The following is a 25837-nucleotide window of genomic DNA, read 5'->3' as shown; positions in this document are numbered from 1 at the left end:
CTTTGCTTTTAGATAAAGGGACCAAAATTATATGCCTTCTTTCTTAAACCCGCTATAATTGTGATGAGTTCTTTGTTCCTGTTCATGTATTGCTTCGTAATAAAGGCCAACATACCATTTGTTAGTTTTTTAGATGCTTGTTACACTCTCAAGTTGATTATCATTCACTTGTGTGCAAGAATACCCATGTCCCTTCGAGCATCGACATTACTCAATATCTCTCTGTTTTGGGGGACAAAGGTTTTTAGACCATAAAACCATAAGACATAGGAGCAGAATTAGGACATCTAGCCCATTGAGTCTGCTCCACCATTCAATCGTGGCTGATCCTATTTTCTATCTCCTCCTCAACCCCAGTTCCCAGCCTTCTCCCCGTAATCTTTGATGCTATGTCGAATCAAGAACCTATTAATCTCAGCCTTAAATACACCCAATGACCTGGCCTCCACAGCTGCATGTGCCAAAAAATTCCACAAATTCACTACCCTTTGCCTAAAGAAATTTCTCTGCATCTCTGTTTTGAAAATGAACCCCTCTATCCTAAGGCTGTGCTGTCTTGTCCTAGACTCTCCCACCATGGGAAACATCCTTTCCACATCTACTTTGTCTAGGCCTTTCAACATTTGAAAGGTTTCAATGAGATAATCACTCATCCTTCTGAATTCCAGTGAGTACAGACCCAGAGCCATCAAACGTTCCGCATATGATAACTCTCATTCCTGGAATCATCCTTGTGAACCTCCTGTGGACCCTTTCCAATGCCAGCACATCTTTTCTAAGACGAGGGGCCCAAAACTGTTCATGATACTCAAGGTGAGGCCTCACCAGTGCCTTATAAAGCCTCAGCATCACATCCCTGCTCTTGTATTCTAGACCTCTTGAAATGAATGCTGTTACGTACCCTTGTCACGTGACTGGGGTTGAAGTTATACTGGACATGAGGTAATGGTGGAGTGATGTCATTTTCCCGCCAGTAGAGGTCATGTGACAGGTTTTTTCTACAGGGTATAAAAGGAAGACCCACCCTGTCAGGTGGGGCAGTTCGTGGCTGGATTTGCCAAGATGACTTCATGTCACTGCGTGATTTAAAGGGATGACGCAGTTTGGTTAAAAATGAAGTTTTATATAATGCCTAAAGTTTAAAAGGTCAGAGCCAACGGTTTCTTTGCTAAGGGAGAGTGAAGAAAAGTTTGGAAAATGGAGATCGAGAAGAATCGATTTTCAATGGATTGACTTCGACCTTGTTTGATCCTCATTCGGAAGGATTTCGTTGACTATTCTCGCTGTTGACCCCTGGGATGACCAGAAAGGGTTTGAGAATAGTGTGGAAGAGAGGTCAGTCACTTTAAGTTGTTATATTTAATAAAATTCGACGTGGGAGTTCGACGCTGGGAATCGAAGGACATCGACGTGGAAGAGAATTTACATCGCTTTAAAAAGTCTCTCCTTTTAAAAGTACCGTGAGCTTTTGAACTGTCGGCATATCGTTTTAAAATACTGTTTTCTTTCGGCATATCGCTTTAAAGAACTGAGTTCTTTTCAATACCGCTTTGAAGACTGTTTGGGACTGCAACGCTATTAAGGACTGTTTGAGCAGCTGAGCTCGGATCATTGTTTGGGTTTGTTTACATTTGAAGGGGGTTTGTTATCAGTGTTTAATAAACGTGTTATTTGTTATAAAACCCTTCGTCTAACTCATCTATAATTATTGTTGCCTGAATACGTAACATAAATATATGGGGGTACGTCCGGAATTGAATTATTTGTGTTTAAAACGTTTTTTGGATTTTGAATCGGTGTTTTGGTAACGGGGATTGCTCGATTTTTTTTTGTTTGTTTGGCTTGTGAGTGGTATTCGGCAACGATGAATATTGATGAGTTTCTGGATTCGCCAGACGCGGATTTGTTAGCGAAGGCGAAAAAAACTGAAGTCTCTGACATTGCTAATCGGTTGCATCTTAAAGGGATTTTGTCGACTACATCAAAAGCTGTAATACAGAGAAAGATCGCATCACATTTTGTGGCTTCGGGTCATTTTGAAGAATCGATTTTAGAATCGTTTCCAATAAGTAATCTGGAGATGCAGTTGCAAATTGAACAAATGAGGTTGGAACAAAGTAAAGCAGAGTTAGAGAGGTGTAAATTGGAATCTGAGCAGAAGAAAAGGGAATTTGAATATGCAATGGTGAATTTAAGGTCTGAGAATCAGTCTTCTGATTCTAGAAAACCGTTTGTTGCTAGCCAAGAAATTAAATTGGTCCCTCCATTTAGTGAAACAGAAGTGGAGAGATATTTTCAACATTTTGAAACTATTGCTCGGATGTCAGAGTGGCCGAAAGATAAATGGTCAGTGTTATTACAGAGTGTAATCAAAGGGAAGGCACGACAGGTTTACACAGCTTTAACTGCTGCACAAGCATTAGATTATGATATTGTGAAAGAAAATATTCTCAAATCGTATGAATTGGTCCCAGAAGCGTACAGGGAAAGATTCAGGAGTTTGAAAAAGTCTGTGGAAAAGACTTATGTGGAATTTGCCTATGATAAAGCTATGTGTTTTGAGAGATGGGTTTCTTCTAAAAATGTAAATGAGGACTATGATACATTGAGAGAGCTGATTTTGATGGAGGAATTTAAAAGAAGCATTCCTGTTGAAGTAAGGACCTACTTAAATGAGAGGGATACTGATAAATTGCAGGACTGTGCTAGATTAGCTGATGAGTATGTTTTAATCCATAAGAATAAATTTCCTCAGGGTAGAATGTTTAAGAGGAAAAATAATATGGAGACTCCAGGTAAATTAGAAATTAAATCAGAGGTTAATGATAGAGGTAAGGAGGAAGGAAAACTTGTGAAGGAAAAACAGTTTGGTCTTATTTGTAACTATTGTAAGAAGCCTGGCCATGTAATAGCTAACTGTTTCAAATTAAAAAAGAAAGAGAAGGAAGCAGTTCCAGATGCTTGTGTGCAACATACTGAAGCACCTGTAAAGTTACAGGGTTTGGTAAACACAAATGAGGATTTGTTAGAGTCTGACAAAGTTAGAAAGGGATATGATCATTTTATAACTGAAGGGTTTGTATCCTTGAAAGAAGGATCTACTCTGGTGCCAATAAAAATTCTTAGGGATACTGGAGCTTCTCAATCACTGATGTTAGATAGTGTGTTGAAGTTTAATGAAGAGAGTGATACTGGTGAGGTAAATTACATAAGAGGTGTTGGAGGTGATTTTATGCCTGTACGTTTACATGAAGTAAATTTAAAGTCAGGGTTAGTTACAGGATTTGTTAAGGTAGGATTACAGCATAGCTTACCTGTGAAGGGTATTTCTTTATTGTTAGGTAATGACTTGGCAGGTGGACAAGTTTTTCCTGAAGTGCATTTGACAATGGAATCAGAGGAACCAGAGGTGAATTCTAACACAGATTTTTCTTGTGTTGTGACTAGAGCGATGGCTAAAAAAATTGATGTGCAGAATGAGGTTGTTACTCATGACTGTTCAACTCAGGATTTGAGTTTTGAGGATGTGTCAGAGACTTTCTTACCTTCGTTGTTTGAACAAGATTCTGGGAGTAAGTCTGACTATGAAGATTTATCTCTGTCTCGGAAGGAGATGATAGCAGAGCAGAATAGAGATCCTGAGATTGTAAAATTAAGGGAACAAGCTTTACTAGGTAGTGAAATTGAGAAGGTGTCAGTAGGATATTATTTGGAAAAAGGAGTGTTGATGAGGAAGTGGAGGTCGCCTACAATTCCTGCAAGTGAGGAATGGAATGTTGTTTATCAGGTAGTTGTTCCTAAAGTTTATCGGAATGAGATTTTGACTTTAGCTCATTGTGTGCCTTTAGGTGGACATCAAGGGATAAGGAAAACTGTGGACAAGATTTTAAAACATTTTTACTGGCCTGGTTTAAGAAAAGATGTGGCGATGTTTTGTAAGACGTGCCATACTTGTCAAATTGTGGGTAAACCAAATCAGGTTACACCAGTAGCTCCATTACAACCTATTCCAGCATTTGGTGAACCGTTTTCTAAAGTTATTGTAGATTGTGTTGGTCCATTACCAAAGACAAAAACTGGTTATCAGTATTTGTTGACTATCATGTGTACTTTGTCTAGGTTTCCAGAGGCAGTACCACTTAGGAATATAAAAGCTAAAACTGTGACGAAGGCTCTTATAAAATTCTTTACTTATTTTGGATTGCCTAAGGAAATACAAACTGATCAAGGTAGTAATTTTATGTCTAGATTGTTTCAACAGATAGTTTATAAATTGGGAGCTAAGCAAATTACTTCGTCTGCATACCATCCAGAATCGCAAGGTGCCTTGGAGAGGTTTCATTCTACTCTCAAGAATATGATTAGGACATATTGTGTGGAGAATGAAAGTGACTGGGATGAGAGTATAAGCTTACTTTTATTTGCAGTAAGGGAATCGGTACAGGAATCTTTAGGGTTTAGTCCATTTGAACTTGTGTTTGGGCATAGAGTTAGAGGACCTTTAGCTTTATTGAAGGAACAGTGGATTAGTAAGGAAGTGCATACTAATTTGTTGGACTATGTTTTGAAATTTAAGGACAGGTTACATAAAGCTTGTAGCTTAGCCAAGGAAAATTTGAAGTTGGCTCAGGAGAAAATGAAGACTTGGTATGATAAGGAAGCTAGGATGAGGATGTTTAAGCCTGGAGATAAGGTGTTGGTTCTTTTCCCAGTGCAGACAAATCCTTTACAAGCTAGATTTCATGGACCTTATGAAATTGTGTCTAGAATCAATGATGTGGATTACGTAATAAAAGCTCCAGATCGCAGAAGGTCAACACAACTTTGCCACATAAATATGATTAAACCATATTTTGAGAAACAATCTGATACTGTGACTGTTGTGGTTAGTGAGAATGAGTTTGATTTAACTGGGAACATGATAGATGATTCATCTGACTTTCATTCTAAATCTAACATTGTTTCTGTTAGGTTACCTAATTCGACTATTTTGGAAAATATGGATGAGAAATTAGCACATTTACAACTAGAGCAGAAACAACAGATGAAGGAATTGATTTTTAAGTATAAGGATTTGTTTCCAGATGTTCCGAGAAGGACTACTATAGCTTCACATGATGTAGATGTTGGAGATGCCAAACCTATTAAACAACATCCATATAGGATGAACATGGAAAAATGTGAACTTGCTGAGAAAGAAATTGAATACATGTTAGAGAATGATATTATTAGACATTCTAACTCGAATTGGAGTTCGCCATGTGTTATGGTGCCAAAACCTGATGGTAGTATTAGGTTTTGTACGGACTATAGGAAGGTGAATGCTGTAACGAAAACAGATGCATATCCAATTCCTAGAGTGGATGATTGTGTAGATAAGGTTGGAAAAGCAAAGTTCCTTACAAAGATTGATTTATTGAAAGGGTATTGGTGTGTTCCATTAACGGACAGAGGTAGAGAGATTTCTGCATTTGTAACTCCATCTGGGTTATATGAGTATAATGTTCTTCCATTTGGGATGAAGAATGCGCCAGGTACTTTTCAGAGGATGATTAATTCTGTGATTCAGGGATTGAAAGATACTGATGCTTATATTGATGATTTAGTGACAGGAAATGATACTTGGGAAGCACACATTATTGCGGTGGAGAAATTGTTTGAAAAGCTTTCAAAAGCTAACTTGACTATTAATTTAGCCAAGAGTGAATTTGGACATGCTACTGTGACTTACCTTGGTTATGTTGTAGGTCAAGGTAAGGTAGCTCCTGTTCAGGCAAAAGTTCAGGCAATTTTGGAAATTCCCACTCCGACGGGGAAAAAAACTCTCAGAAGGTTTTTGGGAATGGTAGGATATTATCGAAAATTTTGTAAGAATTTTGCTAATGTTGCCCTTCCATTAACTAACCTTCTGCAGAAGAATGTAAAGTTTGTATGGACAGTGTTTTGTCAGGAAGCATTTGAAAAATTGAAAACAATGATATGTGAACAACCTGTGCTTAAGGCACCTGACTTTGAAAAACCTTTTTCATTAGCTGTAGATGCTAGTGATGAAGCTGCGGGAGCAGTATTGATGCAAAAGAATGAGGGTGATGAGGTTGATCATCCGGTAGCATACTTTTCTAAGAAATTTAATAAGCATCAAAGAAACTATTCAACAATAGAGAAAGAATTGTTATCTCTTGTTTTAGCTTTGGAATATTTTGAGGTATATGTTGGTACAACTCAAAAACCACTTATTGTTTACACTGATCATAATCCGTTAGTTTTTCTGAGTAAGATGAAAAACAAAAACAGAAGATTGTTAAATTGGAGTTTGATGTTACAAGAGTACAATATTGTGATAACTCATATTAAAGGTAAAGATAATGTGGTTGCTGATTGTCTATCTCGATGTTGAATGTACAATGTTTTTTTTTTGGAGTGGTTTTTTTTTATTGTAACACTCCTACTGTATTGTATATTGTGTATGTTATATGATTTATACATTTGTTTTTTTTTGTAAGTAATTGTTAAAATTTTTGTTCTTGATAGACCAAAAATGTTTTTTTTGGAGGGAGGTGTTACGTACCCTTGTCACGTGACTGGGGTTGAAGTTATACTGGACATGAGGTAATGGTGGAGTGATGTCATTTTCCCGCCAGTAGAGGTCATGTGACAGGTTTTTTCTACAGGGTATAAAAGGAAGACCCACCCTGTCAGGTGGGGCAGTTCGTGGCTGGATTTGCCAAGATGACTTCATGTCACTGCGTGATTTAAAGGGATGACGCAGTTTGGTTAAAAATGAAGTTTTATATAATGCCTAAAGTTTAAAAGGTCAGAGCCAACGGTTTCTTTGCTAAGGGAGAGTGAAGAAAAGTTTGGAAAATGGAGATCGAGAAGAATCGATTTTCAATGGATTGACTTCGACCTTGTTTGATCCTCATTCGGAAGGATTTCGTTGACTATTCTCGCTGTTGACCCCTGGGATGACCAGAAAGGGTTTGAGAATAGTGTGGAAGAGAGGTCAGTCACTTTAAGTTGTTATATTTAATAAAATTCGACGTGGGAGTTCGACGCTGGGAATCGAAGGACATCGACGTGGAAGAGAATTTACATCGCTTTAAAAAGTCTCTCCTTTTAAAAGTACCGTGAGCTTTTGAACTGTCGGCATATCGTTTTAAAATACTGTTTTCTTTCGGCATATCGCTTTAAAGAACTGAGTTCTTTTCAATACCGCTTTGAAGACTGTTTGGGACTGCAACGCTATTAAGGACTGTTTGAGCAGCTGAGCTCGGATCATTGTTTGGGTTTGTTTACATTTGAAGGGGGTTTGTTATCAGTGTTTAATAAACGTGTTATTTGTTATAAAACCCTTCGTCTAACTCATCTATAATTATTGTTGCCTGAATACGTAACAATGCTAACATGACATTTGCCTTCCTCACCACTGACTCAATCTGCAAGTTAACCTTCAGGGTGTTGTGCATAAGGACTCCCAAGTCCCTCTACATCTCAGATTCCTGGATTTGCTCCATTTAGGAAATAGTCCGCATATTTATTTCTACTACTGAAGTGCATGACTATACATTTTCCAACATTGTATTTCATTTGCCACTTTCTTGCCCATTCTCCTAATCTGTCTTAAGTCCTTTTGCATCCTACCTGTTCCCTAAACACTACCTGCCCCTCCACCAATCTTCGTATCATCTGCAAACTTGGCAACAAAGCTATCTATTCCATCATCTACGGTAAATCATTTATATACAGCATAAAAAGAAGTGGTCCCACCACCAACCCCTATGGAACACGGCTAGTCACTGACAGCCAACCAGAAAAGGATCCTTTTATTTCCACTCGCTGCCTCCTACCAATCAGCTAATGCTCTAACCACGTTAGTAACTTCCCTATAATACCATGGGCTCTTAACTTGGTAAGCAGCACCTTGTCAAAGGCCATCTGAAAGTTTTCTGTTTTCTGTACCATGGTTGATAACTTTGCAACTTTCCACAACTTATTGCACTTGCTCTTTCAGCTTTCTGTATCCCCTTAAAGCTTCTAGCCATGTTTGTTGTTTCTCACAATTATTTCTAGTTTTATATAAAAGCAAAGTTAGAAATATGGCATTTGGTCTCCTCGACAATAACATTGCTGTAAATTATGAATATTGGAGCTAAAGTACCAATTCCTGCAGTATTCCAAGGGTGGTATAGTGATGCATATAAGGCCGAGCTGCTACCTCACAGCTGGTTGGTAGGTGGATTGCTATAAAATATTCCTAGTACAGGTGAATGATAATTGAATCTGTTCGCTGCTCTGTGATGTCTACTCAGTTCTGTGCAGTGCTGAGGCTGTGGCCTGCTCGGGTTGCCCATGTGTTGTGTATGTGGACTCACTTTCGTTCCATTTGTTTACTTTGATTGTGTGCACAATTTGTTTTCTCTCAGCACATTGGGTTTTTGCTGTTTTTTAAATTTTTTTTGTGTTTGTTTTGTGGCTGCCTGTAAGGAGGCAAATCTCAAGATTGTAAAATGTATACATACTTTGATAATGTACTTTGAACTTTGAATCAGAGGGAAGTCAGTGGAAGGAACAATAGGTCATACGGATGTATATGAGGAATGAGATTGATGAGATTATTCTGTGAGTCAGTTTAGACCTGAATGACTGAATGACCTCCTTTGTCACAAGGGGAAAAAAACAAGAAAAAGCCATGAAAAATACACAACTAGATGACCTGCAAACTTAAAAAGGATCTATTTATTCCTACTCTTTCAACTAATTCTCAATCTACACTCAGTGGCCACTTTATTAGTTACACCTGTACATGTAATAATGCAAATATCTAATCAACCAATCATGTTCCAGCAACTCAGTGCATAAAAGTATGCTGATTTTGATTGAAGTTTATTTGTTATTCTGACCAAATAGCAGAATGGGAAAGAAATGTGATGGAAGTGACTTTGACCATGGATTGCTGGTGCCATACGGGGTGGTTTCATCATTCCATGGTGAAAGTGTACTTGAATCTGTTTGTTCCCCATTCTGATGTTTGTCTCAACAACAACTGAACCTGTTGATCATGTTCTCATGCATTGAAGCATTGAATTGCTACCACATGATTGGCTGATAAAATATATGCATTAATGCACAGGCATATCAAATAAAGTGGCCATTGAGTATGTAGTGCGCTGTGGAGACTGCATGTGGAACTATATATAGAGGTTTGGCTTCCCTACCTAAGGAAGGATATCCCTGAGGTAGAGGGAGTGCAATGAAATTAATCAGGTTGATGCAGAGTGTAGTTTCTCATTTGAGGGTGTGATTAAGAAATCTGGATTAAAACATTAAGTGTAGAAGAATAATACAGGAATGTTGATTCCTCTGGCTTGAATTATCTGAAGGCAGGGATTGTGGTCTCAAAATAAAGGGTTAATAATCTGGAACTGACAGAAGAACCTTTTCTTAGAGTGTGTTGAATTGTCATAATTCTCTATCCAAGTGTGTTATGAAAGGTTGCATGGTGCGTGTATTCAAAGCAATAATGGATTTTCGGGTACTAAGGATATGTGGTTAATATACAAACATGAGAATAGTGTGCAGAAGCTGAAAATCCAAATCAACACATACACAATGCTTGAGGAACTCAGCAGGTCAGGCGGCATCTGTGGAAAGGAATAAAGAGTTGACATTTTGGCCTGGGACCCTTCTTCAGCACTAAGAAAGGAAGGGGAGGATGCCAGAATCATATGTGGTATCTCCCCCCCTTCCTCCTCAGTCCTGAAGCAGGGTCTCTGCCTGAAATGTCAACAGTTTATTTATTTTTTTCATAGATGCTGTCTGACCTGCTGAGTTCCTCCAGCATTTTCTGTGTTGCTGTGGTTAATATAGGAAAGTTGTGCTGAAGTAAAAGACCATTGAATGGCAAAACAGGTACCAAGATGCATAATTACCGGTACTCTTTTCTACTTTATGTTCATATGCTCTTATGTATGGAAAAAAAAGTGTAGACATACTGTATATAATGAAGTTTCGACAAGGACCAAATAGAAGAGGAATGTAAATGCATTCTGACTCTTTATGGCGTTTGCCTTGCATGATGTTGAAGATGTAAATGACGTTCCAGACCCCTCTTGTTTTATGGACTGCTATTGGAAATAATACAGAAGAGTATTAAGGAAATGAACATGTAATAAATTAAAAGTTAATACAAATTTTTCTGAATATTTTCATCAACGTACATGCATTAGTTTTGAAACTAATTGTCTTTAATCTTTTAAGATCAAGTTTCAAAATATATTGCATAAATATAAATCTAAGCCTATATTTTGTGCATATGTAATGTGCAGTATCTGTATTTATAAGCTTTACTGCATATAACAGCTCATTTAAATGGTTGATTACCTGCTAATAAAGGATTTTTGCTGACTATATATTGGCATTCAAATTAAGTTTGATAAGGTTTTAAACACGTGTAAGGTTGGGCTGAATTAATACTTTCAACTCTTCTGTCAGTCAGATTGAACAGTCTAAATTCATCAGAGCTTCTTTCTGTCAAAATTATAATTCTGTAGGGTATTACAGGATAAACTGAAAAGTAGCACTAGTGGGCTTTAAGATTATGGAATAATGCTAATTCAGCAGCAGAGCAGTTCATATGTTATTCTTTGTTAAGGAACTTTGCAGAACCTTAATGTTGAAGCTTATTGTCATTCCGTGTTGATAATCTTCGACTGGTTTAATAATTTTTCCTCATGCCTGGATAGTCTGCAAGTTGCACAATAATCACTCAGGCAGCTTTGTAATCAATGCCCACAGTAATAGGATTCCTCTGGCCACTGGCAATTAATAAATTTGTGTCTTTTTAAAACACTAGCAAGTTGGCCTGAAATACGAGTGACTAGCTTCTCATTTGCATATTTATTGCAGTGGAAAAATTCACAAGGAATGATTGATGTGGAGCCTGCCTTTTGAATTCCAAACAGCACATTATTATGAAATGAAAAATGCTGGTGTACAGTTGATTAAAGTTGAAGACGGCAGGATCGGTGTTTTTTAGATTGTAGGAGAATTAAAGGCATACTTTAATGGATGTTGACAAGAAATGAACTAACAAAAGCAAAGCAAAGGATTTGGTTGAAAAGATTTAATCAAATGTATTCTTGGGATTAATTGCAGGGGACGACTAGAGAAAGCAGCAGGCTTGTGGATTTGAATGAAAACCATTGTTCTCGGGTCACAGATGTGGATTTCCTGTCATATTGAGCGATAGACTTGCTATCCTGAGAGTGATGGTGGACGAAGCATTTTTTTGAAAGTCATTCCTTCTCTGCTTAATAAGTAACACTCATTACTTTCATAACTAGAAAGAATTTGAAACTGATCCAAAAAGCACAGGATATATGAAAGGCATTACCCAAAGATTTTGTTCTTTTCTCCTCCATCCCCGTCCCTTGACAAAGTCATTCTATTTATTTTTGAGACGTGTGCATCATTTGAAATGTCAATATTAATTGTCCATCCCCAATAATTGCTCTGGAAGAGTTTATGATGAGCTACCTCCTTTATTTACTGAACATTGTGAGGGTACACATAGAGGGCTACGGTAGGGTATTCCAGGACTTTGACCTAATGGCAATGAAGGAAGAAAGATAATTCCAATTGGATAATGTGTACTTAGAAGGAGAATTTTCCGGTGATAGAGGATGCGGGTATGAGAGTCGCTGTCAGAACTTCAGTGAGTCAATAGTGTGTACCTTGTCGGTATTGTACATTGGAGTAGTGGAGGGAAGGAATTTTGGGCAAGGTGCTAAACAGGGATTTGCACCTGGCTGAATCATATCTGAATCATACCCTGATGCACGTCCTGACAAGGCTGTGACTCAACCCTGAACCTTCGCACCACACTATCCTTTTACACATTCTGCCTACCACATGCCATTTTCCCTTCTACTCTTCATAATTATCTCCTTTCCCCGATTTAACTGCATATTTCTATGCACTACTGCACTGGCATAGCAAACAAAGAAACTTGTGTAAGGACCATTCAGTAGTGCCAAATCTTTAAGACTGAGATGCTATTGCTAATGTATTATTATTGTACTCCTAACCAAAAGAGTCATTGGCACATTGTGTGGCAGTGCTTTAGCTTGTCTGCCCTGGAATCAGGGAATAGCTAGCTTTCTTTGGAATTAATCCAATTGGAAGAAGATTGACTACGTTCATACATCTGCAGTAGTTAGAGGAGATGTGATCTTACCTCCCCTTGACGACCAGTTCATTTTCATAGCTTGTCACACCAGACAGTCACCCCTTATTGTCTGGCATGTAGTGTCAGGATTGGTCTCCTTTTGGATTAACCGGGTCACGGTATGAACTGGGCAGCCAGTTGAAGGTGTGAAGTCAGGGCAGAAATGGAGATAAATAATTTCTCTGTCCATGTAAATTTTGATCCCAATGTTAAGATCCTGGTCTTTCTGTTGGATGGATATACCAGTTTTGGACTGTTGCATAGTTGCTAGTAATGAGAGCTTTGTTTTACTGCGGTGCTAATATAATTCAGTAGCTTTCCAGAACATTTCAAGGACTAGTAGAAGAAAACCATATTGGTTTAGAGTTACACACGAGACAAAACCGATAAGGATGGCTCTTATCTCTGAAACTCATTAGAACTGGGTAGATTATTCCAATGTTTCAGTAGTTTTATACTCTCCATTACTATACTAACTATATATTCCAGATTTATTTATTTAAATTAATTTAAATAATGTTGCTGCTGTGGTGAGATTTAAGATTGAGTCTCTGGATGACTAGTTCAGGTCTTTGGGTTACTCATTCAGTAACATAACCACTATGCTCTCTTGCATTGTCTTTGTGAAATTCTAATGAAGGCATGTTAAAATAGATTACAAAAGTCTGTTTTCAATAAGAAAATTTAGACCTTAAGACCATAAGATATAGGAGCAGGATTAGGCCATTTGGTCCATTGAGTCTTCTCTGTCACTTCATCATGGCTGATCCAATTTTCCTCTCAGCCCCCAAATTTATTGTCTGTCAATAAATGTGGCAATTTGTATCTTGCATTCAACACTAGAAATGTAATGTATTTTTGCAGATACATGTTAGAAAATAGTGTACTGTATCTGCAAAAATATTTTGAGGGTTGCAAGAAATTACCTCAAATAGTTGATCAAATGTATCAGATAACGTTGATCTCAATTAACATTTCCACACTGAACAAACAAGGTATTTATCATGCTTTAAACTTGTAAATATATACTCCATTTAGCTTTATTTTTCCCCCATAAGCTTCAATTAAATATTTTTCTGTATTAGCATACTACAAATCACTGGTCATGAAACTGCATAATGCCCAGAGGACCAAATTTTTAAGTTTCATTTAAAGAAAAGAAATTCTCCAGCCCCTTAAATCTTCAAAAATGGTTAGTTATGTACTAAATGTTTATGGATTGTGTCTTCCCAATTTGCTGTTTATTTGCAGTTCTGATTTCCAAAAATTTAAGCCTGTTGTCATTGCTCTGTAAGCTTGTTGCTTCTTGCAGCTACATTCCCCTATTCCGCTCCCAAAAAAACTAAAACATAAACATAATTCAATTTGGCATGGAAGTAAATAGATATGGAAATTTTAGAAATACATTAACAACCAGTAAAATAGCAAATTTTTCAGAATACTTAAGTTGACATTTGATAAACTTAAGGAACAGATCATGCAGTGACACAGGGTGAACTAGTTGCCCAAGGCAGGCAGATTTAGAGTGTAGTAAGTGGCAATCAATTTCTGTATGAAACTAGAATGCAAGAAATCATTAATAAAATAGATATGTAGCTGTTTCTAGTTTTCTGCTCTCTATTTCTACAATCTGTCTTCTTTCCTATAATTTACTTCTGCTAATCCGTGGTATACATTGGGATTGTCACTTCAGTTGACTATATGCAGATACGTATATGGAATACTGGAGTGTTTTCTGTTTATTGTAATGTTTCCTGCTCATATAGGTACATCCTAAGATTCAGCAGCACAGAAAAAAACTGCAGAGATGTGCAATAGTATTATGTTGGAAAAATTAGTACTTTACTGATTCTAAAGGAAAAACAGTACTCTGCAGCAAACCCCAGGCTGCTTTTCATTCATTTGATATATTGGCTTCTATATGATGTACGAAATATGTACTCTTATTAGCAATTAATATCCATATATACAAATATAGCAAAGTTTGTGCAAATGTATCCTGACTATAAGTTTTATTTTTAAAATTAGCAGTAGAATTACTGCTGATGCTCTAATACTCTATAGATCAGGTAGCTCCAATGAGGAGAGAAACCAAATTAATTAGCAATTATAATGGAATATTCAATAGGGTTCCTCGGGCTGAGAAATTCATGGTTTTCTTGTTATTTGTTCAAAAGATGTGGATGTCTCTGATAACTGTAGTATTTATTGTGAACTTGGGAAGCAGTTAAGAGTTAGTACTATTGGTAGGTCTGCAGTCACAAAGCAGCTAAGGATGGAAGGTTTCTTTTACTGTTGAATATTATTGAATGTCTTGAGTTTTAATGATAGCAACTGTAATAGTAACAATTATCATCCAGTTTTATTTATGACACAAACTTAAATTCCCTAATTGCTTTCACAGGTTTTGAACTTGTGCCCCTGGGTCAATGATTGCAAATCCAGTAACATAGCTGTTAACCCTGCAATCAAATGGCTGATTTTTGCTTTAATTATAGTGTACCAGTAAATTTCAAACAAGATTCCTTTCTCTTTGTCTCTTTCTCAACTCTATTCATTCAAATTCACTGCCCGCATCTGTTTTTCTGAAGTAAAACAACTTCTGTTTTCTGTAGATGTAGTATAAATTATGTCACAGTGGTTCATATTTATATTAAAATATCTTAAAAATAAACTTCCATCACTTCACAGGGCTAGTTGCGACCTTTTGGTAAGCAAGATTGTGCAGTTATGTTCAGTCTGGACATACAATGCAGGACCTATCATGGATGATTGGATAATGCCATTATTATTTATTTCGAAGACTTCAACTTCACATTAGCTTATTGTTATGTGACTGGTTTTAAGGCTGATTTCCATTTCAGACTGGTGAGGCCAATTTTGGGTCAAGTCTTTAAATAGCTTTTCCAGCAAAGAATATATTCTTAAGCTGGATCTTAATGACACTAATTCCATATTTTCCCCACAGACAGAAGGGTTTATCTCTGAAGTGACAAATGTTAAATTAATGCAGATAAAGTCAAATGTGTAAACTTCATGTTTGTTTTTCTCCTTAGGCTGTAAAGCATTAAAGGCACTCCTGAGGTCACTAGTTGAGCTACAGGATGAACTGCTTTTCCAGCATCCAGACACACAACACTTTGTCAGTGGCAGGAAGCCAGAGCCAGATAGGTAAGCCTGGTGATGAAACGTAAAGCGAGATGATAATGGGATATTTCAGTCACTTCTAAAGTGCTGCCAATGCTATATTCAGTCTAATTGCAGTGGATGTTGAGCAGGTGTTTGTGAAGCTATTGGGAGTTACAGCCGACAAGATTGTGTTGGCAGTCCAAGAACAGTCCCGGTGGACATGAATTTCTAGCCTTTATTTGGCTGTCTAAATGAATGCTAGTGATTTCAAGCTCAAAGATTTATACGACACTTAGAAAGAGTTTTGTGGATGCCAAATCTTTAGTTGTTTTAAGTGTTCTCCATGTGTAGTACATCTTCCCAGTAATTCACAGCTGTCTCTTTTTATATTGAACTTTTGGTCTTGTATAAATATTAGTTGATGTTCCAATAATTTCCTCTCCTTGTCCTTTAAGCAGTTAGTACCTGACAGTGACCGAAGTTGCTTATTCTTTTTAAGGAAATAGAATCACCAAATTGTACAGCATAGAACTGGGCCCTTCGGCCCGCCACCACCATGCTGACATTTTTGTCCACCTACACTAATCTCATTTGCCATATCCTTCTGTGCTTTGCCTATTTAACTGTCTAAATGGGTGGACATTGAATAATTGTTTGTGAAGCAATTGGGTGTTAGAGCTGACAAAGTAAAATACCGAAATTTAGTAACAGTTAATGGGCATTAGTTTTTGTAAATGTAAATTTTGATTCTCCCGGATGTGTCAACTATCCTTTTACCCTGACAATCTCAGAACAAAATAAAAATGACAAGCACTTCAAACAGAAGCAGAAATTGTCCCTTAAATTTTATTTTAAAAAATCACACGCAAGAGGATTACATTGTCAAAACTTCATTAATGATAGTGAAGAGCAGAATTCTTCTGGTAGTGCTGAAGCATTACCAGAAATTAACCACCTTAAGGTTTTGTGTCATGTGTCAAGAAAAAGAGAATCGATCTGTACGATCCTTCTGCATTTCCAGTGATGAGATTCCCAGCGATGATGAAACAGAAGGAATGCAGGAGAGAAAACAACCACTGAAAAGGAAGCTGGAAGTGAATGAGTACCCAGACTTCATGGCCAAGCGGTTTGCAGTCTTCAAAACCTATCGGAACAGCACGTTACAGAAATGGCACGAAAAGACAAAATTAGCCTCGGGAAAAATGGGCAAGGTGAGCTGATCTTGCTGCATTGATTTAAATATTTCCTGAAAGCAAGATTTTAGTTTGTCTAAAGGGTCTGTTTTCACAACTGTCATAATTCCAGCATGAGACCTTGTTATTTGCATGCATACTGACAGCTTTCCTATGCAATTGCAAAAGAAATTAATACGTAATTGAGGGCTTTAGTTGTGATTTGTTTTATACTTGATATTGAAATATACTGTGTTAAACATCTTCAATTCTGTAAAGTAGTTAAATGCTTGCACAACGTATCAATATACCAAATATGAGTTAAGCCAGCAATAATCTTATTTGTCATAGCACTGTTTATATTGGATAGCTCTGCTTAAATATCTTAGCAGTTGTATTTAATCAAACTCGGTTAAAATGTCTGTTTGAAGAGGCAGTTTATTAGATAATTGAGAGTATTCACAATCAGATACATTTTTAAGTTTTCACCTGCCTATTATTATTGCATAATCTATCATTTCCCTTCAAAATATTATGTTCTAACAGTTCTTGACAAACTAACTTATGATCTCCCAGGGTTGAAATTAAGTACAAGAGCAACATGGTTGCTGCCAGGTACTAGATGTACAGATAAATATTTACACTGGATCAAGAACCTGGACTACAAAGTATCAACTAGAGACCAAATTTCACTTTACTGGTTTATCCAAAATTATTCTTTGATTTCTGCAAGAATTGTGGTAGCTGCTGCCATTATGCTTGACTTAAGTTTTGTGGGTGATTTAAGTTTTTATTTTTATTGGATTGAAGGCCACTTAACACTTTGTGTTGGAAAGCAAGTCATTTGTTTGCATGTCCCTATATCTTAAACTAATAGAATGTTACTCTTACTGAACTTGTATTTTTATTCTAGGGTTTCAGTGCTTTTGAGCGTCCAGTTGTAACTCAGATTGAACAGATTATGATGGATAAAGAGAGGTTATTGCGACGGACACAGACCAAACGATCCTTGTATAGTATCCTTGGAAAGGTGGACAAAGATTCTCAGCAAATTCCTGAGTTTGTTCCTGGAGAAGTGGTATGTTGATTTAGAGCTTGACACTTATTTTTTTTTTGAAAAGACTGCTTTGCCTTTTTCCTCAATAAAAAGGAATACCGGTAGGTTTCCTGGTTAGGTAATGGCATTAGTGGCTAATCGTGCCTAGGACCTAAAACAACAGAAGAAGCTAGAAATAGGTCAGGATGCCAACATTGTTGGAGAAAAGAAGCTAGTGAATGATTCAAATTCATACATGCCTCCTGAACCAATGAACTGATAAAAGGTAAATGCCACCTACTGCCTATTCACAGCACAACTGATTTGTTTTATGTTTCCAGCTACTTTTTATTTGTAATTTGCAGTGCTTTGCTTTTACTAAGTAGTTCCGAGATTCAGTTGCAGCCTGATCTAAGTTTACTGATCTCAGCTGGCACGAAGGCAGAGGCACTGTGGTTTGTCTCCTTGCTCCAGGCTATGGAGAAAAAGAATCGGTTTGGATTCCTACTGCTGATCGTTATCCATTGACACCTGCTGGAAAGTGTAAGTCGTAGTGTGGGCAGGTTTGGACATGACTGTATTGCATCAACCTCCCACAGTCACGAACCCTGCCAGCGCTTGCTGTTTAGGGGCTGTATGATGAATGGCAGCTTAAGTGAGGTATCAAGGAGTAATCATATCACACAATCTTGGAGGCATTAACACCTTCACGACAAGTTTCACGTCATATAAGATAGTGATAATAAGTCTGATTCTTCAGAAATTTAAAATATCCCCAATCGTTTGAGTGCCAAACATTTAACATAAAAGAATAACATTCTGGGACTACTCTGCAGGTCAGTCAACATCCCTGAAACTAGGAAGCAGAGTTGATGTTTAAGCTCAAGAACCTTTCATCAGACTTGTGACAGACCCTTATTGAGTTCTAAATCAGGACATTTAAAACATTTGTTGCATCAACAAACTTAAATTCTTCAACATTTTGACATTTTTAAAATTTTTACCTGGTATGACTTCTCTGTTTTAATAGTTATCTGACAAATGATCTGAAGTCCAGAATATGTGTTTGCTTTGTGAAATGTAAAGTTAATTGCACTTATGTATTTGAAAACTGTCTCATAAAATTGAATCAGAAGATTAAACAATGGTCATTGTTGAAAATTAAACTCAAGGAATCTTTTTAAGCAAACCGTTGTAGAATGTTAGTAGATAACTCATCTTTAAAACAAATCTCAGTAGCCTGCAAACTCAGCAGATAAAAGCATTATGTGATATGGCAGTGAGCCATCAGACCATTGAAGGGCTGAATCTAGACCGGCAGTCTGTGTGTGTTAAAGGATCTGCGCCAGGGTTCCATACTATTACTGGCTTTGCTTATCGCCCTGGAAAGGGGAACTTCGAATGTGAGATTGAATGGGCTAATCTGGCACCACCTGGGAATAAATTACCAGCCAAATTTTCATTGCTGCTGGTGAGAAGAGTCTGTAGCTTAAAATCAGGCTAGAAAAAAAAGTAGAACAGAATGAGTCTTCATTGAGTACGAAAATTTGTAAGGAATTGTGATGAAAAACTACAAAGTTTAAAAGGGGAAATATAACTACAACATTTAAAAGCCAGGACATTTGATAGGAAAGGCGTAGAGGAATATGGGGTCAAGATAGGAAAATGGGTGTAGTGTTAGTTAGGCATCAAGTTCAGTGTGGATGAGGTGGGTCAAAAGGGCCCCTTTCTTTGCAGCACATTTTTTTGGAATTAAGTTTTGTTAAAAAATTCAAATATTTATTGCACATCTTGAGAGTGAAATAAATGTGACAGAAGTTTTATTGCAGTTGGGATTCTTTTTTTCTTGGTCTCTATAATGGACAGACAGGTTATTTTTCTATACAGGAGATTGTGCCACAAGGAAAGTCAAATTCACATCTGAAAGACATAGATGAAGAGATTTTTGATGATGATGACTTCTACCATCAGGTAAGTGTTCTTAAGTAAAGCGTAGTATTCACCTACTGAAGCTACTGTTTGGATATCAATAAAGCATCTAAATTGACATGAGCAACCTAGCAATAGAGAAGACAGGGGTCACGGCAGTGAGATTCTTCCAAATCAGAGAAACATTTCTGTCAGCAAGTCTTGCATTAAGAATCATTTTGCAATAAATCATCTCAGAAAAGATACAGAGCTGGCACTTGTTCTGGATGAACAGTGTAGTGACCTGGATAATAGACATTGTTATCAACCTTTTTTTTCAAAGCTGGATTAAAATGCCAAACACAGTGAATAACTGTGATCAAGTTCAAGAAATGTCACATGGCTAAGCATATTTTTTTTTGTTCTGGGGGTGTAGGGCATGTGATGTTCCAAAGTCATTTGAAGTGACACTATGCGATGATGTGTGAGTAGTTCAGCTGGGGAGAAACTGCAGCATGTTGATATGTACTTGGTGCTCAATACGTCTATGATTTGTGCAGGTACTTATACAGAAGGCTAAATTACATCATGGCTTGGCCAAATCAACTTATTATGAACAACTCAAAAAAATAACTTTTGTGATGCATTGTTGATTTATGGTTCTAACCAAATTTTGAAAATACTGTTTTTTAATTTTATTTTTGATTAATGTCACTGGTGATTTTGATTTATCAGTGGATAGCGGAAAGATTTTGGCATTTGTAGTGCTCAAATTGGTATCGTAATTTGCAAAATGTTAACCTAGATGGGGCAGACTGCTTTAAATACCATGATGATGATATAACTGGCTCTGTCAGTACCTGAAAATATAATTTTCACAGGCTATACTTCCTTCAAGGCTGAAGGAAACAATGATTCGAACTTTGAGAGACAGTGAAAGAGGTGAAATGTGTTTTAGCTGTTTGGCTTAGTGTTACAGTGACATTGAAAATTGTATACAAAAGAGGCACACAAATGCAGTTGTAAGGACATGTATTACCAGAAGTAGGCAATTTGACCCTTTTAAGTCTGCATGGCTATTCAATAAGGCCACGGTTGATCTTGTGCCTCAGCTTCACTTACCATTCAATCACCGTTTGTCCTGATACCTTGCTATTCCCAGAATCATTCAAAATCTGTCTTGAATATACCCAATGACAGATCATCCTTAGACTCTTAGTGAGGGAATTGTTTAGACCTACAACCTTTTGCATGAAGAATATTTTCCTCACCTTAGCCCTAAATAGCTAAAGCTTTATACTGCGACTCTTGCCCCAGTTCTGAACACTCCACAAAGGACAGAAATCTCTCAGCATCTGCTATCTTGTCCTCCCCGAGCCATTAATGAGTGCGGAATTTTCAATAATTTCTGTGTTGAAAATACTTCATACTGACACTTTAGAGTCATAAGTATTGTGCCACTGAGGATTATTAACATTAATGAATGCCATGTTCTGTATCACTCTTCCCCTCCCCCACCGGGGAGGGGGGTGAATAAAGGGATATCCACTTCACAACGAGAGAGAAATCACTGGGTAAATAACCTTGTGCTTTTAGTCTGCTTGTTTGTCTCTGAATTCAGGATTACAATTCAGATAATTATGTTCAGTCACTCTTATAAGCAATGAACTATTGGAAGATTCCCATTTACTGGAAAAAAATGATGGGAACTATTATCGGAAAAGTGAGTAATACTTCTGCAGTGTGGGCTACCAAATTCGACCAATTTTCTTTCCATTTAAGAAAGATAAAATAACTAAACGACTGGTCTGTTTCTTCTTCCTCTTCCATAATAGCTGTTCAGTGAATAATCCTGGTTTACTCAAGAATAGTAAACAGAAGCAACTGAGTTTCACTGCCATGTGTTTCAAACTGCGTGTGTGTGTGTGTGTGTGTGTGTGTGTGAATACTAAATGGAATGCTGCTGGGACAGTTGATGTAAATGAACCACAGGAGGTGGGGTGAAATGTGAGGAAAGTAATAGAGAGAGTTCACCACCTTCCAAGTATTTGACCCTTATTTTTTACTATCTCCTACGGAAAATTTTATGTTATAATATTGAATATTTTACATAAGAGATGATAACAAATAATATATTTTACATATCCCTTAAAAATCTTAAATATAATTATTATTTTATGTGCACCTGGTTATTTGCTTTAGTCAACTTTCACGAGAAAGGCTACATTTTGAAAAGGCTTCTTTTAGTCCTTGAAACATAGGACTACTTGGAGAAGTTGCAACGTGCCTGATGTTTGCTGGAATAAAATGTGTGTAAGCACGTGTTTACTTGGTTTCTCGATTTTAATCTTGTTGAAGTAGGGGTGTCTGTTATTCGTGTTTCTTACAACCTCATTTGGAAAATGTTTCTTTAGATTGAAAAGTAGTATTTTTCTTGTTTTGATAAAGTAAATTAATTTCAGGTATTTTATTTTCAGTTTCTGATGATTTGAATTGAAACTATGCCCTTCCTTATTAAATACATGTTATGCCAATATTGGTTCCTTGACATGACTCCATCGAGTGATACACAACTGCTACACTTTATTGATGCCTTTTTGTTCATTTTGTTTTATTTTTCCATACCCCTTTTCCATTGAGGCAATTATTCCTATTCATGTAATCTTATGCAACTGGCCACCCCATATCAGTTCGGAAACTGAGAATTGCCGGTCTAATATAGTGCTGCTTTCACCTTCCATTTCTCTGTATTACACTTGCTCCAGCAAGAGCTGTTTTACAGTGATCAGGGTTGCAAACGCTTACTGCATTTTCCCTTTCAAACACAAGGTATAAGGGCAATTGTAGCATTCATATCGGTCTAGCTGAGACATGACAGAACACTGACCTCCCTGGTGGATATAAATCAACTGCTTATTCTGTCATGAATTGAACCATCAGCAGATTTAAATCAGCACCTTTATAATTTAAAAAGCACACAAATCAATTAGTCCTTGATTTTTTTTTTGAGGATTTGGTGGGTGTTGATATGCTATTCCTTTCTTGTCTGTCAAATTCTCTTTTCCAACATAAAATCATGTAACATTAATATAAAATAACACTGGAAAATCTCTTTGGAGAAAGTTTGAAGTGTATTAGCTCATACTATTCTATAACAGTAACTCATTTTGTAATTTGAAATAATTGTTACGTTTGGGTATTATTCACCCTTTAACAGGAGCTATTCTTCTAAAAGAGTTAACAAAGGTGAATGAGTAAATTTATAGTAGCTAGTGAAGCTTAGCAGTGTAAACCAAGTGCGGTCTGGTGCAAAAAACGTGCTCATCAATTCCCCAAAGGATTCAGTGCCTCTAAAATGGCAGCAACTAAGAGACATTCTGATGTTCTTTTGGTTGAACGATGCCTGACACTTGTTAACACAGCAACTGCAGAATGTTCCAGATTGTGTGGCTGCTGTGCCAACTCATTCTGTCCAAGTGGAGTAAATAGAAACTGAAGCGTTAGCCAACATCTGGCATCGCAGCAAGGAATGGGTGCAAGTCTTGACTCCTGTAGATTCTAAATATGGTGCTTAGACTGTGGAGGCTTTAATCACTTAGCCAAACCTTGACAGATTTCTACGACAGCTCATCCCTGCCTTGTACATCACCCACAGACATCTGCTGAGCCGCAAGGCAGTAGCACATTCATTTTTCTTTACAGTTTTCAATGCATTTCTTCAGAGAGATGATCTGTAAAGATTACTGCTTCATTGTGTACAAGTAATTGTGGGAAGAGAGTGGTTGACAGACATACTGTTCCACCTGTTTCGCTGACCTGGTTAATTTCTTCTCTTGAGTGGGATTTGGCAGAGATTGTCGCTGAAGTTGCTGCAATGATTAAGGGCACAAGTTTACTGAACAGCAGTGTTATGTGGGTTTACAGTGTCATAAGCCCTTGCATTGGTGGATTTGTAATCTTTTATTTAGCTGCCAGGAGTGACTATGATGAACAACAATAGATAAACTGACAGATTGTCTGCCAGAGAGATGTTGGAAGTAGGTCACATGAATAAGCTTTGCAGGGAGGGTATGTTCCAGTAATATAGTGAGTGTAGTGACTTATTAAATTAATAAAATAATACTGGTGTAATCCCAAAAATGTATTAAACCAGTAATATATATCAGATGGACATTCTTTTCATAATGGTGCTGTAAGACTGACAAATTTTAGTTAAATGCATTGCGCTTCTTTAAAGACCAGTAGTCAGAAAGCTGATACGTAATGGATTGCGCTTCAATAACTAGTTACTTTTAAGTCATGCATAAATTTAAAAGTTTTTATGTTTGTTAGCAAACCAGGTATTTTCTATTTAACCATGGTAGCATAGTGGGTAATACAATGCTTTACAGCACAAGTGACCCAGGTTCAATTCTCGCCATCGCCTTAAGGAGTTTGTATGTTCTCCCTGTGACTGCATGGGTTGCTTCTGGATGTAAGATTTCCTCCCACAGTCTAAAGATGTACTGGTTGGTAGGTTAGTTGGTGTTACGTATCCCGTAACTGGATCACTTACCAGCAAAGATAGAGAGGTCCGCTGAAGTCTGATGGTACCATTTTTAAACGTTTTATTTTATAAAGGGGCACAAAAGTAAGGTTAATACAAACATTCAGATAACATACGTCGTCAATACTCAATCTAAAGCGCAGGTATAGTAATAATAAGAAATAAACTCTATTGTTGTCTAGGGGTAATGTATATATTGTCCGCTGTATATCTGAAAGTCTCTTGCGGTCACTGCAGTTCCACCAGCTGCCGTCTTTTGTGGTGTCGCGTTGGTGCACTTTGTTAGAGAGAGAGAGAGAGAGATAGAGATTGAATGAAACAGTTACCCGGCGGGTTACTTCCAACCTTTAGGAGTTCGATTCGTCGGAGTCTCGTTGGGGAATGGACGCTCACTTGTGGCCTCTCCTGTAGCTAAGCCGTTCTTTCGTGGTGAGGTCGCCAATCCCAGGCAAGGAAAAGACGCACACGAACCCCACCACCGGCTGTCGCTATTAAACGCTGTCGCAGGATTTCTAGCGTGTCTTCTGGTGCGTCTGGGGGGCCGTCTTTACAACCCCTCTTTTATCTGAGCTCACGGGGTCTCAGATGTCAATCAGGTTGGGATGATGCAATCTCTCTCCATCTCTCCACCCGAGGGTATACAAGTAGTACAGTTCCCAATTCACAAAGGTGTCTCCACGAGACAATGACCACAGTCGCCAGCTTTTGCCTCGCCGTGAAACGAGGGACACCGCACGTATCTCTCTCTTCTCTTGGGTCATTGACCCCCCCTTCACTAGGGCTCTTGCGATTCTCACAAAGGAGGGGGCTGGGATCATAACATTGGTCATTGCAAATTCTGCTGTAATTAGGCTAGGGTTAAATCAGAGGGTGTTGAGCAGCGTGGCTCAAAAGAGCCAATAATGCCTGTTCCATGCTCTATCTCAATAATAATCTAGATTATTATGATTCTACACTGAACACCTAAATTAGGTATGGCACAGTCAAATTCAGAATAAAATAGTGCATTTGCTATTATGTGCTTAAATCTAATTTTAGGAAAAGTTCCTTTATCATCCATCCTTATGATCCACTCATTTAGACTGAGCCTTTCTGTTTGTAACCTAAAGTTCGAAGTAAATTTATTATCCAGGTCTGTATATGTCACCATATACTACCTTGAGGTTCATTTTCTTGCAGACCTTCACAGTAGAACAAAGAAATATAACAAAATCAATAAAAACTACACACAGTCGAGACTGGCAAACAACTAGTAAGTAAATAAATAGTTCTGAGAATATGTGTTGTAGAGTTCTTCAAAGTGGGTCCTTAGGTTGTTGAATCAATTCAGAGTTGAGGTGAGTGAAGTTATCCACTATGCTTTAGAAGCCTAATGGTTGAAGGGTAATAACTGTTTCTGAACCTGGTGGTGTGGGACCTAAGATTCCTGTACTTCCTTCCCCATGGTAGCAGCAACAAGAGAGCATGGTCTGGATGGTGTATGTCCTTGATGATGGATGGTGCAGCGCTGGCAGTTCTCCTTGTCGATGTGTTTGATGGTGAGGAGGGCATTATCTGTGATAGACAGGGCTGTCTTCTGTTTCTGTAGACTTTTCCATTCCTGAGCGTTGGTGTTACCACATCACTCTGTGATGCAACCAGTCAGGATACTCTCCACTGTGCGTCTGTACAAGTTTGTAAATGTTTTAGGTGTCATGCTGAATATCCGCAAACTTCTAAGGAAGTAGAGGTGCTGCTGTACTTTCTTCAAAATGGTACTTGCGTGCTAGTCCCAGGGTAGAACCTCTGATACGCTAATGCCAAAGAATTTTAAGTTACTG

At 37.6% G+C, this 25837-nt stretch overlaps 1 protein-coding gene across 1 annotated transcript in view; it reads left to right on the top strand.

Annotated features, from left to right (window-relative positions):
- The window catches only part of aatf (apoptosis antagonizing transcription factor), a 107387-nt gene that overhangs the window by 42818 nt on the left and 38732 nt on the right, over nucleotides 1–25837 (top strand). Inside the window, exons 5-8 of the mRNA XM_073053440.1 lie at nucleotides 15283–15397; nucleotides 16377–16566; nucleotides 17441–17605; nucleotides 19451–19534. Coding sequence (XP_072909541.1) covers nucleotides 15283–15397; nucleotides 16377–16566; nucleotides 17441–17605; nucleotides 19451–19534 — 554 coding nt within the window. The remainder of the gene's footprint in view (nucleotides 1–15282; nucleotides 15398–16376; nucleotides 16567–17440; nucleotides 17606–19450; nucleotides 19535–25837) is intronic.

Source organism: Hemitrygon akajei, chromosome 8 (assembly GCF_048418815.1).
Source record: "Hemitrygon akajei chromosome 8, sHemAka1.3, whole genome shotgun sequence".
In the NCBI taxonomy this organism is placed as follows: Eukaryota; Metazoa; Chordata; class Chondrichthyes; order Myliobatiformes; family Dasyatidae; genus Hemitrygon; species Hemitrygon akajei.
Note: the sequence above shows the minus strand (reverse complement) of the source record. Positions and strands in the feature narration are given on the sequence as shown.